At 35.1% G+C, this 17,657-nt stretch overlaps 2 protein-coding genes across 2 annotated transcripts in view; one reads left to right on the top strand and one right to left on the bottom strand.

The window, feature by feature from the left end:
* The window catches only part of LOC124416157 (nuclear migration protein nudC), a 133,314-nt gene that overhangs the window by 28,306 nt on the left and 87,351 nt on the right, over positions 1 to 17,657 (bottom strand). The gene's annotated exons all lie outside the window — the stretch shown is intronic.
* The window catches only part of LOC124416160, a 94,469-nt gene continuing 82,914 nt past the window's right edge, over positions 6,103 to 17,657 (top strand). Inside the window, exon 1 of the mRNA XM_046897085.1 lies at positions 6,103 to 6,186. Within this exon, the coding sequence (XP_046753041.1) occupies positions 6,166 to 6,186 (21 nt within the window). The 5' untranslated portion in view covers positions 6,103 to 6,165. The remainder of the gene's footprint in view (positions 6,187 to 17,657) is intronic.

Below are 17,657 nucleotides of genomic sequence, written 5' to 3'. Positions count from 1 at the left end.
AGGCGTATATTATACGTACGTACGTACGCCTAGAGAAAGTAAAAAATAATAACAATAACAATAACAATAATAATAATAATAATAATAACGTTTACATACAAATCGTGAGATTTCTTTCACCGTCTGTAACTCCGATACAAAAATTTAGGTAGGTACCAATGTAGACGTATAGGTATAATAATGTTCTTTATAGACAGTAATAATTGTGTTTGCGTGCAGTTAGCGTATAATATTGATCATCGCTGGACGTTGATTCTTATACCAAGATAATTAATGCACGCGCCGCCGGTCGCATTGCAACATCATCGTGACGGGTGATTTTTAAATATTTTTTTACACCCAAGACAGATGAGGAATGAATAAAAAAAAAAAAAAAAAAAAAAAAAGAAAAGAAAGAAAATAAAAATGATGAAATAAATAAAATGGGTAGTTACATGAAAATAATCGTTTTCAACCGAATTCCATGAAGTTTCGATCTGTTATTTCGAACGTCGACTAAAGCAAGCAATTCATGCAAAAATGAACTATTTGCCGTGATATTTGAAAGGTGATATTATACATGCACGAAAAATTAACTGTTAGGCTATATATATCCTTGCCCCGAATCACGTAAAATATTAATTTGCGAAAAATTTCATTATAGCTTCAAAAAAAAAATGATTGCAATGAGGACAAATATTGGCCTAAATAAAAAAAAAAAAAATGAAAAAAATAAAAATGATAAAAGAAAAAAACTATCTTGACAACATTTTGTTACATAACGAAAACAGAGCTGGTTATAAATATGTATATTATCAGCGAGAAACGCGTTTACTGGACCATTTCACACAGCTTTGAGCTGCTGCAGTTGGCCAAGCAAATGTCGTTACGGTTCAACAAATGGGAAGGCACCGATATACTACCGTGAAAAAAATAAATAAATCGAAATTTAAAACAGAAACAAAAAAAGAAAAAACTTTGTCAAAACACACAAAAGCCTCACGTCTCACCCAAGTGTAGTTGATGTCAAAGTTTTGCAATTTTTTTTTTTTTCAACGAGATCGCTTCAACTTCGATTAAATTCAACGTGTCGATTACAATGGAGATGAAAAAAACATATTGAAAATAAAAGTAGAAAAGAAATAAAAAAGAGACACACGCGACAGCGTCGGCGTTAAATGTATCATGTTACATTGACGGTTCTTGAGCAGAGCTCGTTTAATTTCAGGAATCTTTTACGCGCCCGGTTAAACCTGAAAAATTGGGTTTGGGTTACAATGATTTTTTATTCTCGTTTTCCTTCATATTTTTTCATCATTATTAATTTTTGTCCTTTCTGTATAGATCGCCGCGCAACTGACTCTGCATACTTTAGACAGTTTTATCGATTTCATAGCAACGTGCTTTGTCGTTTGCGTAATAGATTCCGATTCGATCTACACTTTCATGTTCATATCATCTGCGATGATCAAATCTGTTTCTTTAAATTGCGAACTTTTTCAGTCCAAATGAATGAACCGATGGGACATTTTTTTTTTTTAGAGAGAAACGAGCGACAATCGAAAAAATTTGATAAACAGTCTGTGTTTTTCTATGGAAATTTTTGAAAAAATTGTTACATATCTTCGGAGTTGAAAAAATTCCAACCGCACAATTTTTTGTACAGTGTAAAAAAAAAAAAAAAAAAAAAAAAAAAAAATTCAGCATTTTTACACGAGGCTCTGATTCGCAAATCTATACGTAAGCCCGAAACATTTTTTCATGTATATTGCTTTTTTTGAAAAGGTATTAAAAAAATTCTAAACTGACATTGAGTTGAGACTTATTTTTTCGCTGCCATTTAGCGACACGAGTTGTTTGCACCGATTTTATCAGCGAGCAATATTGTGTGAATTTTGCAAATTAAGGCGTGTTCGTAGCGATTGCAGTCGTACTTGGCAACCAACCAATTTCGCGAAGAGACAACATTTTCGGCTTACTCAATTTGTTATGAACGATTCAAAGTTTCACTCGACTGTCAGGATGTCGACTTCCATCAGGTGTATCGAGAAAGTTCATTCGAACTTTTATTCTGAAAATACTCAAGGAGTTTTTTAGATTCATTTTTATCTCAATTCCATTCCTCCAAAATGATTTCAAAATCACTTACAATATGCACATTGTGAGCGGTTAAATATCGCGTGAAAAGATCCAGGAATGATTACACAACCGTTCCTCGCATTCTGCGATCGGTATCGCGACGATATATTACAAAATGATCAAGGAATCACGGCACAAGTGAAATAGAAACCTGCCTAGAAAACAAGCTTTGGTGAAATTTTGAGGATATCTAAATTGGCTCAAATAGGCGTGCAAGAAAACAAAAATTGGACTATCTCGCGTTTCCTTCACGCTTTGTTCGATGGTGTTTCTTCGAATTGTGTTACATGTGAAAATTTTCTAGTAATTAGGCATCATGAATTACAAATTTTTCATTCATATTAATTTTCGGTGTTGATTGCATTCTGAATTGCGTAACAATATTATTTCTAGATGCCGAGAAATATTTGAATCTTGGGCTCGAATCCAACAGAATTGTATGTACAACAAAATAGAGCTTGCGAGGCTGAAAATTCTCGAAAATTTCATAGTGACCCGTGTATTATTGCTTGTAACTTCCGAACCACTGCTCGGTGCACTTTCAAATTTCGATCCTATGTTCCAACCAAATCAATTGGGGCACTTTTGTATTAAGAATGATTATCGCTGATTTTCGACAAAAACTGCTCTCCAACGAAGAGATCTTTTTTTTTTTTTTAATTTAGCATCAAACTTTCATAGAAAGCAGCAAAAAACTCTTGTACGCGAACTTTTTTCAAAGGTTACCAAGATCGAAGCTACGTGAATCCAAGAAATTGTTGAATCGTTAACAACCGATTTTTTGGATGGTTGTCACGGGGAACCGCTTGATTTAAAGAAATCCAATAAAAATCATTGCTGATGGTTCGAATATACGTAATCGAATCTCGTAGAGTAAGAAAATAAACCGTCGAAAAAAGTTACGAAAAATCACATTTTCTCGTTCGATTTCACGCGGAAAGCCACATTTTCCTGCGATATCTAAAACATATAAAGCATTATCTTAACGATATATCCATTCATGGAAAAATGTAATTCTTCTAAATTTAGACTGACGTGAATCTGATTTGAACCGAGCAAACCTTACTTCAAATCAAATACGGTATAAAATATAAACAATAACAAATAACCAAACTCAATAACCCGTGTAAAATTAACCGATGAAAAAAAAATTAAACTATATTAAATGAAATTAAATTTGAAAAGCGTTATTTTTCTCATGGGTTATTTGGTCCTAGTACCATAATAATCTAATCGTTCAACATTCAGCCGCCTTGAATTTTTTCCCTCCATCTCTCTCTCTCTCTCTCTCTCTCTCTCTCTCCCTCTCTCTTGTTTTCATCGACTCAATTAGCCCTGCATCGCGTTGATTGGGCAAGAGGCATGGAAGTATCGGACAGCGAACGATCAACGCTCTACCCGAGGCAACGGTCCGCAATTACGGTAAAATTAATGTTATCAAATAAAGAAGGCAAAGGCTGCGTCTCGGACGGAATGCCTGGAGATGATGCTTCGCGTCGCGTCGCGGGGCCAGATCGTGTGGGTGCCGACTGCTGACCCAGAGAAAAGGTTGCGACTCGCGACTCTCTTCGGACGCGAAGGTAGAGCTGCGTCTTACTACTACCGACGCGCGACGCACCGTCGCGACGCCCCGCCGGATGGACGCATGCCACTGGGACAAGGTTGCCGGGGGCCCATAACTATCGGCCTGACACACAACAATGCACGATGATGTTTCTTTATACCTCTACAACGCACGCTTGTATGCTTCGTTCCGCGCCAAGATCGTTCGACGAAGAAAAACATTTTATACTCAAAGTAGGTACCGGGACCAAGTTACCCAGAAATAATCATCCAAACGAAAATAAGTCATAACAAATTTTAAATTTCAAATTCAATTTGGTGATTTTTTTTTTTTTTTTTTCAATTACTCGTCGTGGTTTTTTTTTTTTTTTTTTTTTTCCTTGTTGCTCGAGTTATTTTTGTTCGGGTTATTTTTGTCTCGGGTCATTTTGTTTGGGTTATTTTTACACGGGTTATTAAGGTAGAAACTGTTTTGAAAATTTTTCTTTTTCGTTACGGAAATTTAATTCTCTCTCTCTTTCTATACAGCCACAAAAATTCCATGAGTTTTTCCACACTTTCCGGGTATCGCTGACCAGTGGCGAAATGACGATAATTAATTATTCAACATATTTATGAAGTAGAATTCATTCTGTTGTCATATTATTTATTTTACTTATTTGAAAAAAAAAAAGGACTTTACGCAGTAGAGTCGTTGTTAGAGTACCGAGAGTCTTAAAATGTGGGTAAAATGTCACAATAATTAGTGTTATCGATATGAAACTGGAGTCTTTGTGATGAAAAAAATAATATCAGTTTTAAAGAATTTAACAATTTTTACAAAAATTACAGTCACTGTGTATAAAATCGACGTGTCATGATTATCAAATTTTAAAAAAAGTCGTGATATCCGTCAAGAATACGTTGAGTAAAAAATTAAATCAGACTAGTAAATGGCAATGAAAGTGAATTCTGTTTCCGACAATATCAAAGAACGGAAAAAAAAAAAAAAAAAAAAAAAAATTTCAGTGTCTTCTCGTTTTTGTCACGTATTTTGTCACGTCAATGACAAGAGGGGAGGAAAAACAGTGAAAAAAATGTAGTCGCATTTTACAATTGCCGGTATGCAAAAAAGACCAAACGAACGAGTCGAGCGTTTGTCGAGTTGGCATGGAAGGCCCTATAGAGAGACTTCCATTTCTTTCTCTCGAAGCATCGTCCCTCCTCTCTTTATAACTTCACCAAGTCAAACCGAACTTCGCCGAGGTATCAAGAGAAACAAATTCCACCTCCTCCCACACGTCGTGACTCTCTGTATTTCTGTTTCCCCCACCCCACCATCGATCCTGAATCCCCCTGCGAGTGCGAAACTCGATTCAATGTTTGAATAACCGCGCCACCATACCGCCGATCCCCAGTCTTACAATTACACTCGAAACCGCGGGTTTAAACACGCGAGGAAATTTATTACCGTCAGTGATCGATATTATAAATAGTTGAACAATTTTTATTCTCCAAATTTTTTAAAATTATTATTATTATTATTATTACTGTTTTGTTTTCAACCCCCTGATCAGGCGGAGAACCGCGTTACGATTTTAAACTGCACGCGGTCGTTGATCGTTTATTTACACGGGTTTATTACACACACACATATATATATATATATACATATATATGTATACACCGATCGCAAACCGCCCGCGGCTCTATTCGTCCGTTTAATTATCATATAATCGTTCGACAACCTTCTTCCCCGGATAGTTTTAATAAATATAGGTAAAGTGGAAGGAAGAAAGAGTTTAGATAAGAGGTATGATCAGTGACTTTTAGTTTGTTAAATTATCGTCGGTTGTTTTTTGTTTAAAATTTTTTCTTCTCTTTCCTGTTTATTTATATTATCACTATTTTTCTTCTTTTTTTTTTTTTTTTTTCTTCTTCTTCTTCCTTGCTTCTTCTTACGTTATACCGTCGTCGTCGAGGAGTGTGTTTAATACTGATTCAGCATTTATTACGTTGCACTGTTTTTCTCCTCCATCAGCTACCGTGCAAAGTTTGTCAATGAAATTAATTGGAATTTATACACCCTGCACGGTAAAATACAAGGATACACATCGCGATAAGAGCGCAAACCTGTGTCAAATATTTATTGCCATATAATACCGATATTATCTTTGCGGCTAAGTGGGTAATAAAAACGCCAGAAAGAATAAGTTGTAAAAATGAAAGGCAACCGAATTTAAATAACACTTAGTTTCCTTTTTTTTTTTTTTTTCAACCTTCGAACAAAGGAACGGAAAGATTATCATTTCTCCGGTATAATTTTCCCCTGTGAAAATTCAAGCTACTGTTTATAATTCCAGGAGTATCCTCATTGTTACCAGGATTAAAGTCTTCTAATACGTGATATATATATATATATATTAGAAGAAACTTTAACGAAAAAAACCGTTCAAATTGTTACTACGTGTGTCTGTACTTATAGCCTGCAATTGAGATACGGAGATGACGGAGCCGAAAATTCCGGTAAGTAAACAATCGTTTGAACAATATTTTTTACGGTATGCGATTTAGTTCAGTTATATTGAAAATCAAGATTTTCAAAAATAGACAACGTACTTATGCGCCTGATTGATAAAAAAAAAAAAAAAGAAGGAAAAATAAATAAATAACGAAATGGCGAGAGAAAAAAAGGAAAGAGATTATTGCTGCTTACAAAAAAATGATGGCATAACAAGTTTTCCTCTAAAAGTACCGTGAAACAAAAGTACGTGACGTTTATCGAAACACCAAAACCTTTCAAAGAATAAATGCATAAGGATATGTTTTTTTTTGTTGTTGTTGTTTTTTTTCTTCTTCTTCCTAATTGGAAAGTTCCGAAGATTTGAAAAAGCACACCAGATGAGCAAAGATCGAAGCCGACGTCGATCGATGAACCGGCAAAGAACACGACTGAGAATATATAAGCTACGTGTAGCTGGTCCATTCTAACAACCTTAGATACAGAGATACTTTTACTTTGAAAGAGAAGGCGATCGAATCTCTCGACATCTCACTGCAGGCGTTATGTAAGTTTAACGGTACACAAAAAATGTACACGGGCAGAACAAAATTCGGTTTAAAGTGGGTGTCTATTATACAGCGTTAACGTGTAGCAGATGAATTAGATCTGTTTTACACGTCCTCCTAAACTCCTAAACATTACCGATTTTACAGAGTCCCTGTTTCGAAACGAGAATCGATAATCGCGGTATCGATTAAAGCAGCATCCTGATATTTTAATGCCTACCTGAACTTAACGTCGACAAAAATAACAACGATAGAAATATTATATCATTTTCTTCTTGAGAAATCAATACGTTCGAGGATCGATTGAAAAGAAATTATTCCTTTTGATTCGAGGACTAAACTGATTGTGAGATGATTTTTAATGAAACAAACATTGCGATTTTAAAAAGAAACAACAAAAGAAATATATCGAATTGAAAAATTGCACGAAGTTATTTACTGTTCGATATGATATTTCGATTAAGTGAAGATCATTCTAAGAATCGTTAATTTGCAATAATTTTCTCAAAGACTAAATTGAATCAAAAAATCTAATCCTACAAATGAAAATATAATATTTTATAAAATATTGTCTATATAACAACGAGAAAGTGTTTATACCTTTTGAATTTCATAAACCTCAGCATTAATGAACACCATCAATTCTTCTTAACAAAATTAACATGATACACGTTTTTCTTTTTTTTTTTTTTTTTTTCACTACAATTTCTGAAAAACTCTGAAACATCCCGAATAGATCTGAAGTCTGTACACGCGTATGACAACTAATTAAAATAAAATAAAATAAAATAAAATAAACAAATAATAGGAAAATAATGAAATTAGGATAAAATATAAAAAGTGACGCGAAAAATAAGAAAATTACAAGGAAAAAGTCCAAGAATTATTTATTAATTGCAAGCGAAGCCGTAAATGTCTCGCGTATACCTGCAGCACATTATGTATGTATATTGTATGTAGGATTGTTGCCCGGTTATACGAGTTACACCATAACAACGACCTTGCGCAACGGTGTGTAACGTCGTCGGTGCTCAGCTCCCGTGCGTTAATTACTACGCTCGTTGTCGTTCACCGCTGATCTTTGGTCAAAGTTTTTCGCTTTCTTCTTTTCTGACAAAAATTGTTTTAGTTTCAGTTCAAATCTGATTCCCGGACTGACTAAGAATATTTTTTTACATGATTTTTCATACGATCGTTGTTGTTGTTTTGTTTTTTGTTTTTTTTTTCACTTGAGAATAAATGTGGATAATTTGAACGTATTTTTGGTATAATAAAATAAATCATCTTATATACTTATAATCGATTTTTCAATTAATTTTTAAAGTATATTTAAGATGAATTTCGTTTAAACAAACCGATTGAATATACGCTTGGAAATTTTATATGAGCATAATAAAGAAGAAAGAAGGAGAAAAATATCATGAACGAGATGGTATTAGGATTGTTATTTCCAGTGATGATTGTTTAAGTTTAAAAATTTGTTGAATAAAAATCCAAACAATTTGCATCACTTTCGTTTGGTGGGAGCGAAGTAAATACGTATAGCTGTATAAGTATCACGTGTTGGAGTCATATTATATACATATTATGTACATGTAAGCATGTGAGAAAAATGAGAAATCGACGCAAGTACACTCAGCGTTTTAGAATCTGATTCAAACCCTTCGAAACTTGGACAACTCTTCAAGGATTCTTTTAACTTTGGACGAGAAAAATCTATAAAAACTGGATCGTATATCCATGCAATTACTGTAACAAATTACTGTGAACAGTATAACAATTACGATTATTTATGCATTGATGAATATCTGGTCATTATTAATGACTCGTCGAGATGGCAAATCAATTTTAGTGGTTTTTGAAATATTGCTGTACGAAATTTATTCAACTTAGATATTATGTTAATGTTATATTCTCATTAATCCAATTGGTTTTTCTATTCTGCGGAAAAAAAATTTCAATATCGTCGATGCGTTGGAAATTTTTTTTGAAATGTCTAAGAATTGGATGAATAAATTCTGAGATGTGTTAAAGAATTTTTTTATAAATTCAACGGAATATTAATGGTCAATAATAAATATACGTAAATACGACGATCCTTGTTTCTCGAATTGTGCACATTTAAATGTCAGAGACATTCTACACAGTTTCAAGGTTCATTGAAATAATATTTTTTAGATTCGTGAAATAAAGAAAAAAAGTTAACTCATAATCGGCAAGTTTTCTGCACATAATTATTATACAAGAGAAAAGACAGTTGAATTGTAAGCAAAGATTTCAATAATTGTTTTAGATAATGTGTTTTCAATTTTTATTCCCAGATACTTTGTGAAATGTGATCACTGGTTGACTAAAAAAATCGCACAAAATTTAATTTCTGATCTTACTAGCTTTTAGAAGTTTTTCAGAGTCTAAATAAATTTCCATCGATTGGGTCCTATAAAACAGTCCAAAAAAATTCGAATTCATACCAAGTTTCTTGCAAGGTTCATCTCAGGTTACGTTAAAGTTTCATATGATTCCACGTCTACAGTTTTGCCGTAGAAAATGAAAACGTATAAACCAGTACAGAAGAGTATAAACCATGAGAAAATTTAGTATGAATTGCTGGTCTTTTTTAATAAAATCACTCGTCCAATATGTGTTCTTGTGACTATCGCAGCGATAATGAAGAATAAATAAATATTAAGGCTCAAAGTATTCAACTAAGAAAATACAGTTAACCAAAGAATCTAATTAAATGTAGCAATTTCGTTAGAACTTTGCTCTATCGTAACTCAAATAACCAAAATATTGCATTTCTTAATTTTGAACCATGGGCTTTCCGACAATTCAAAGCTTTAACGTTGCGTCAAAGTTTGCTTTCCTTACTCCAAGTTTCGCCTGCACAAAACAACTCGGAATCAGGCGCTTTCAGAACTTGAACCCCGGTCCCAAACGAGTTTTAAAATTTTCCGTCCTACGTGGGAACGAAATCAGCCCAATTCACGGTGTTCAGAATCGAAGCAGCCGAGTGTACGCCGAACGACTTACGCTCGCATATTATAACAACCCATGCCCGAGTATATTATACATACACGTAGCTAAGAATCCAGACCCGCTGGAATCTGGTCACGGAGGTTACAGTGGCGCCAGTGTCTTTCGTTTGCACTTTAATCCCCGATTTATACGATACATCATCGGGACGGTGAGCAAATGCCCTGCAGGCACCAGCATCAGCACCGAATCGCGATCGATTAAATCTCATTCGTGTGCCCAACCGATGAGAATTATTGGAATGTGCCGCGAATGGATAGAAATAAGAGACGTGCGTGGGGGGGGGGGGGGGGGGGGCAAAATGAGATACAAGTCGAGAGACTATCGGATGAACGAAAGAGAGAAAGGGAAAGGTATCTATAGGACTGTGCCATATTACCGTATAACGAGTGAAGATATTTTCGCACCGTTTGGATCCCGCATTGGGATCATTTATCAAAGTACCCGGATTGCGCAACCAGCAATGAATAAGGTATTCAAAGGCCGGGATTTACGTTAGTCTCGCCTTGTACGTGTGTGTGCAGGTATGCTTCTTGTAGTATTTCGCAGGCGATAGGATCCCCATTGTCTGTTTCTATTATTGTTGTCGTATATGCGCGATCAATGACAGGCTGATTATAATTAAAAACCGCCTTGATTTGTGAAGATAGCCGTGAGTATTGCAGGATTGTAGATGGAAACTTCCACCGAAAATCGAAGGGTTCGGATCAGGGACGATATCGTAAAAAATGTAAATAAATATTTGATTCAGGGTTTTTTATTTTTGTCGATAAATATTATTTATCAATTTCTTTAATTAGGAAATAATGCAAATTTATTTTGGAATAATTAATCGAAAAAATATCCTCAGGTCGAGTTAATGACTCTGACCCAAAATTTGTAGACATCTTCTAACCCGAGATAAAGTTAACATCGTAATGAATGTTTTTAAACATCCTGGCGTTATAATTTATCGCCCTACTGTGTGAGAGCTGCATTTTTTACATCACGAACTCAAACGATCTGACTCTGAATATTCGGGAATTAGTAGCGAGTAGATACTTCAAACTTTTTTTGTTCCACAACAATCATTCGTCCAGAATATCACAGGAAATAAATTTCCGTGTTAAGATCTGCTCGAGAAGAATGCTCACAATTAAAAATTGAAATAACGATACGAGAAATTGACTTGGACTTTTCATCGTAGATCAATTCAATCTCCTATCCTAAAAATTGGTGTTCTGATACCAAAAACAATTCGAACACCGTGTCGATTCTCTTCGTGAATAAAAATCGCCCGAAACTCACGTTGAATAATAAGGCATGGCTACGAATAGTCGCAAAGTCCAGGTGATATTCAACGACGAAATATACAGCAATCTCATTATAAGCTGCAGCACAAACCTTGGCGACGGTCAAGAAGCGAAGGCCCGTGATGATCCGCGTATAAAATATAGACCCGATGATCGTGAGAGTTGGTTGGTTGTACTGATTTTCAAGGCAAAAGATACCCTAAATTGCAAAACGTAAAATTTAACCGGTATTACAAATGAAAATATGTTACAGACAAGCGATTCGAAGAGATGAAAAGAGAGAACTTTGATCACTTGTAAAAGGTGAAAAAACTAGCTAGAATTAAAAATTTCTTTTAGTCAAAAGTTTTTCAACAACGATCCAGAGGCATATCGTATTATTGCGTTTTAAATTTCTATAGTAAATATGTTTTTGGTCGTACATCGAAAAATTTGCAAAAAATATTTGTCAAACACACGTATGTGTATATTTGCACAGTATTAACGAGAGGAACAAATACGTTAAATTAGCAATATTTGAATGGGATTACAAAAATATTGTTAAGCGCCGACTTCACGTGTCTGATAAGTCAACAGGAATTCTTTCCACAAATTGTGTAACTCACCGAAACTGGTTACTGACGCGATAAACGAAACGCGTTGAATAAGAAAAAACCTTCAACTTTACTATAATCAGTGTTGGAATAAAAAGAAGAAAAAAAATTCAATAAAAAACGATTTTTTTTTTCCATATGTATGGAAAATTCCATGTCAGATAAACAAACTTTGATTTTATGGACTATTTTAGCTTGCGTTGAACTTTCTCAGATATAATTAAAATATTTATACATTATATGATATATATTATATAAAAAAAAAATCTGGAACATTTGTAACTTAAAATTCGATGGAGAAAAAAAAATGCAAGTAATAAATTGAAGTTTGTAGAAACGCTGTTATCAAAATGCTTAACGAAATTTAAAATAGTGGGAGTGAAAGTTGGTTGATTCGGCAAGAATTACCCCGTATAAAAATGAAGTAAAATAACGTAGGAAAAAAAAAAAAAAAAAAAACTAAAGCTGTTTTGATCGTTTCGTTTGGTGAATATATTTTGAATAAAATGTCGGTGGCATTGTCGACATTGCGGTCAATGCGAGTCGCCTGAGGTCTTTGACATACGAGTGTTGGTTGTGTAACATCGATATGTGACCTGCACTCCCAAGCGATTGGGAATTCATAATAACCACAAATGATTCACGTCGGTTGGCATCCGCGGCCCGCAATGCCTACAAAGTTTCTAAACAAGCCTCCTTCCGACTGTTTCGCCATTTTGCTAGGTGAGATTGGATTGGATCAAACTGCGGAGGCGATTAGCGGTTAGCCAAAAAGTTACGTGAGCCGTTGACATCTTTTGCGCACTTTTAAGATCAAGGCTGGATACTGAAACTTTCCGTTTCCCGCAGTTCGTCTCCGCAATTTAGAATTCAGAAATCAGAAATAGAAAGGATGAAAGAGGGGGAAAAAAATGAGGCGGAGAAAGAAACTCACCGAGCGCGAAATAAGGATTCACTGACCTAGCGCAACTACTTTTTTAAGTCTGGAAAGAGTTGCAACGATTTTACGAGTACGTATAGCGAAACTTGTTCTTGGCTAATTCTCTCGGCTAGTTCGTAATTACTGGGGGTAATCAAGAAATTAGCTGTATTCGCAACATTCTTGTTATATACTGTAACCAGAAAACAATTTTTTAGTTTCTCAACCGAGTTGCCGTCTGCATGATTACTCGTTTTCTCGCAAATAGCCGGTCAGTCTTTTTTTTTTCGTTTTTTATTTTTGCAAAATTTGAGCAAAATTTTTGTTCGCAGGTAAGAATGAATAGCCGAAGTTTCGAATAATGAAAAATATGAAAAATCGTGCGAGTTTAAAATCATTGACGATTATAATTGCTTTTACAAAAAGTATCTATAATTGACATCTGAATTTCTTTCTGTCAAAGTTTTGAGTCGATACTCCCGATATGATATTGAATAACTTATCACGGTCATCTCGTCAAAGGAAATACTTATTAAAAAGAACAAAATCCTGCAAAAACATACGGAGAATGAAATAAATCTACATTAATCCAATTATCCACGATCTAATATCCAAATTGCTTGAATAACATATCGATTATCATTTTCGAATTCAGATCTGAAAGAAATTCCAAATGTTGGTGCAAGTTTCATGCTCGATCTAAGAGAGACAAATTATAATAAAACAGGGTAGGATTATTTATGAAATTTGCGTGAGATAAAAAACAACCAAATCATGATATTATAACCGTAAGAAATGATAAATCAGTTGTGTGTAAGTGTGTAACGCGCAACAAGTTTACTGAATGATTAAAAAATTTCATCGGATTAGACGCATTTGAATAGTTTATTTCTCTTTCCTCTTTGTTATTGTTGTTATTGTTTGTTGTTATTACTGATTCCTCTTCGTTACGTTCGGCTATGTAAGACTTTCAGATATCCAAGAAAATTATTTGTAACATTTGAGTATATCGAGTGACCTGACAAAGATGTTTGGAATTCGATTAGGCAATGAGAGAGTGCAAAGATCGTCGTTCCGTTAAAATACCGAGATTTATTCATCCGGTTCGAATGACGGCTTTTGGGAAACTCCAAGTCCAACGTCCGCAAAGCCATTTGAATGAATAATGATTTAGGATTTTATAAGTGGTTCCTTCTGCTTCACGTTTATTTATAGTTGAATATATTTACACGAATATCTGTCAATCTAAACTGGTTTTTGTCTAACAAAATGTTGTAAGTTCGGGGATTGCGACGTTCGATAACAATTTTAAACCAACGTGTTCCGTCTCTTGTGGATTGAAGTATTTATTATGGGGAAATATGCGCAAGTAGATTTTGCTTAGACAAACACGGATGTAAATTTATATTTCACATTGATTTTACAAGTATTTCTCCGGAATGTTTTTACGAAAATTTTGTAACCACTTTATTCGCAGTTTGCAATTTTTTCTCCTAAAGTAATCCGTCAACACATCCGTTTCGGCAAACCTTTGTTGAACCTAAATCCGAATAAACAGTGCAAAATTGATTAAAATCCTGTTTTATCTATCCACGCGATTTTCTTACAGTGTATAGAAAAGAGGGAACCGATATTCGTGTAAATTATTTCTTCGGTACGCATTTCATTGACTCGCGAAACTGTACGTGTAAATAACGAATATACGAGCTGCTTGATATTATTTTACACATGTCTAGATCACGGTTCTGACAAATTGCTGAGATATTGCGTAAGCAGCATGAATCGATTAAATAAAAGTGTATCAGGTGCCAAAAACCAGGCCAGAGGCTAATTTTTTGCCCAGAGGTACAAAGTCTCGATAGTAAATAGTAAACAAAATAGAGCAATGCGTGTAATAGTAAATAATTCTAATCTTCACCCCACGCAGATTAATTTATTAACATTTATCGATTAATGCTCCTCCTGAAAATACATTTATTTACAATTCGAATAAATACCTGCAACGGGTTTGCTGCATACGATCCAGTTTCTTTCGATGATTATATATATATATATGATATATATGCTCGCTTCCACTTGCTTGCAAAAGCACACGCATGATACGCAACTTTCGCAATTCCTGACTCCTTCACACGTATCTTTCGCAAGGTTTGCATCCTCCTCTCGCTCTATTAACACAACGGATAACCCACCGCCTAATTGTAAGTGCAGATATTTGTTCCTCGATTAGAGCGATAAATGTGGAAAAAACAATTCAAGCTTCGTAAATAAAAGAAGACGAAGAGCAACAAGAGAGAAGTGTTTCAAGTCGCGGCTCTAATTCTCACGTTCACGTCCAGGTTTAGGATGTTGTAATAATTTTCGAGTTTAAAATTATAAAAAGAGGACAACATGGGTCAAAAAATTTCTCGCAATGTTATTCGTGTCGTCAATGATGGATATACAAAGTAACGTTAAGATTTTCTCAACATCTTTCAGTTTTTCATGAAATTAAAAGAAGCGAAAAAAACCATACACACAAAAAGTTTCGTCATTTTCGATACATTCTAATCACAGAACTTTTCTTATATTGTTGCTATCCGAGCAAGTTGCATTCTTCGAATATACTCATGTTCATTTATATTAAACAATACACGTGTCGTTTCATTTTTGGAAGTTGTTAAATTCATTCAAACAGTTAATCGTTAAGCTACAAGAGACGTTTCTAATTCTTCTCATACTTTCAAGACGAAACGAGCGCCAGGAATTTATTATACAAATTACACATCTCAACCTGACGATATTCTCGCATGTCATGAATACATTCCGCAAAGACAATGTCTCGGGGAAAGTTGCAGACCGGTGTAATTAAATATATTTGAGGCGATGAAATGTGCACTCGCATGCAGCAGCAACACCTGATTTTAAATAAGTTCGAACCGTATAATTTCCAAGTGAACAACCGCCACCAGCCGCAAATTTAATTGCCAGCCCTTTCTAACTGATCCTGTTACATGCATCAATACGCATATCTGCAATAGGCAAACTTTTTCAAAACGCTGTAAGATATTTCTGATCGTAATAAATCAAAAACTGTACTTTAATACGATCGAATTTGATCAATAAATAAAAATTCACCGCAAAATATCGCCTGCATTTCGATAACAATGGTGCAATTTAGTTACTGAGAAAATTTCTAAAAGTTGCGTAATTCTTCTACATGAAAATAGTTTCGCACAGCGCGCGAAATTTCGGCATTGCAGAACTCGGCTCCGATCGATTCGCAAGGTACGAAGGAAGGCGACTGCGGCAGTTTTCCACTCGAGCCAAACTCCCGACTATCGTCGATGTTCGCCAATTCCCCGTCAGATGACACCACCGCTGGATAATTGAACATTCCGCTCGGATTGCGCAGGCTCCATGGATCGTAAAGCGCGCTCATCGAACAGCGGGGATTATAAATTACTACTTTTTTGCACCATGTTGTAATTGATTGTATTGTAATTGATTTGGGAACACAATTCTAAGAAAATGACTTCGTTGTCATTATACTATCAATTTATAATTACATTATGTGATTGTTTTTAAATTTATACGTAAGAATCTCAGTGAATATATGATGATTTTGTTTACAGAGCGTAATGTAGTGTCAGTAATCTTTATACATGGAAAAAAAAAGTATAACTATCTAGATAAAACGTGGAATATCGACGAATCAAAATAAATTTTAGAAAAATACTTTATCGAGATGAATACTGTGAAAGAATTGGGAAATAGTAATCACAGTGTCTTTCAAAAATATTTCAGATATTTCAAATCTGTTATATAAAATCGTGGCTTGAATCATTTCAATTAAACGTTTCATACTAAATTCGAGAATGAAAAGAAGCATATATGTGACTTTTTATAGAATTTTTTAAATCGCAAAAGAGCACAATTACTTTCAAAATATTAATCCACTTACGTCACAGAACGTATAAAATACCCGGTACCTGCGTCCAGACAAATGTTGCACATAAACATGCACGTTATAGCTATATTATCGTCTTCTCGCGTAATAATTCACGACATACAGTTCGAAGAGAAGCGACAATGACTCTGGATCGCGGAAGACACTGCGGTTTGAGGTACAATCAGCTGCTACGGTACCGTATACTGTACAGAAGAAGAAGAATCGTGCAAAGCGTTGCTGGCCTGGAGCTCAGCATCATGATCATCATCATCATCATCATCATCATCATCATCACCGTCATCGTCACAGTACACAAATAGTAAAAGAGAATTTGGCCCGCGGCTCCGAGGTTGAAAAATGACGTATGAATGCCTGAGAAATTTTACAATATAGTCAAGTTTTTATCTATAATACTTTGCCGTGGGATCTATTGTGAAGAATCTTTCCATCGGTTAGAGAGAGACTCTTCGATACCTCCGAAGCTGTTTTTATCTCCGCACTATTAAAAAAAACACGCTAATATAAACTTGTTAGACACCACCGTACCGTTGTCTCGATGATGCAAAACGACCTTCGCCATGCATTCCAATATTTAGATCCTAGGTCATACAACGCGTCTATCGCCTTTGCCTTGTTCTATCTTCACGCGGACACACTCATTTTCTCATATATCCCACGCCGTGCAGTAGACTGGAGAACAGGAACACGGTTGTAAATCACACGAGATTCTATTTACAGCATTATTTTACGAGGGACTGCTTTTTCACTCTTTTTGTCACTATTTTTTCGCCCTCCTTGACTGAGGTTATAGTCGTTTCGCCATTCGTCAATGTTCGGGATGTCGGCTAGCCCTTGAAACCGATTTGGCGCCACCCTCTTTAGCCTTGGAAATTGCTCGATCTTGATGAAATACGATCTTCACAGATTTTCGGTCCGATTGTTGTTAAAGTTCAAAATGCCGGGTCAACATGGAAAAAAAACTCACTCGAGTTTCCGATTTTCTTCGCGATCGAAACCTTTTTTGGTCAAAGTTTAAAACGATTGATTTCCTACTCTGGCCTTGAAATTGCAATATTGAAGATGACGGATGCTGGACGGCTGGATATACTACAAATATGTCATGTTTTCCTGAAAGATTCTATTATTCTTCAATTCTC

The sequence above is a fragment of the Diprion similis genome, chromosome 2 (assembly GCF_021155765.1).
Source record: "Diprion similis isolate iyDipSimi1 chromosome 2, iyDipSimi1.1, whole genome shotgun sequence".
In the NCBI taxonomy this organism is placed as follows: Eukaryota; Metazoa; Arthropoda; class Insecta; order Hymenoptera; family Diprionidae; genus Diprion; species Diprion similis.
This window is presented reverse-complemented; position numbering and strand designations above follow the sequence as displayed.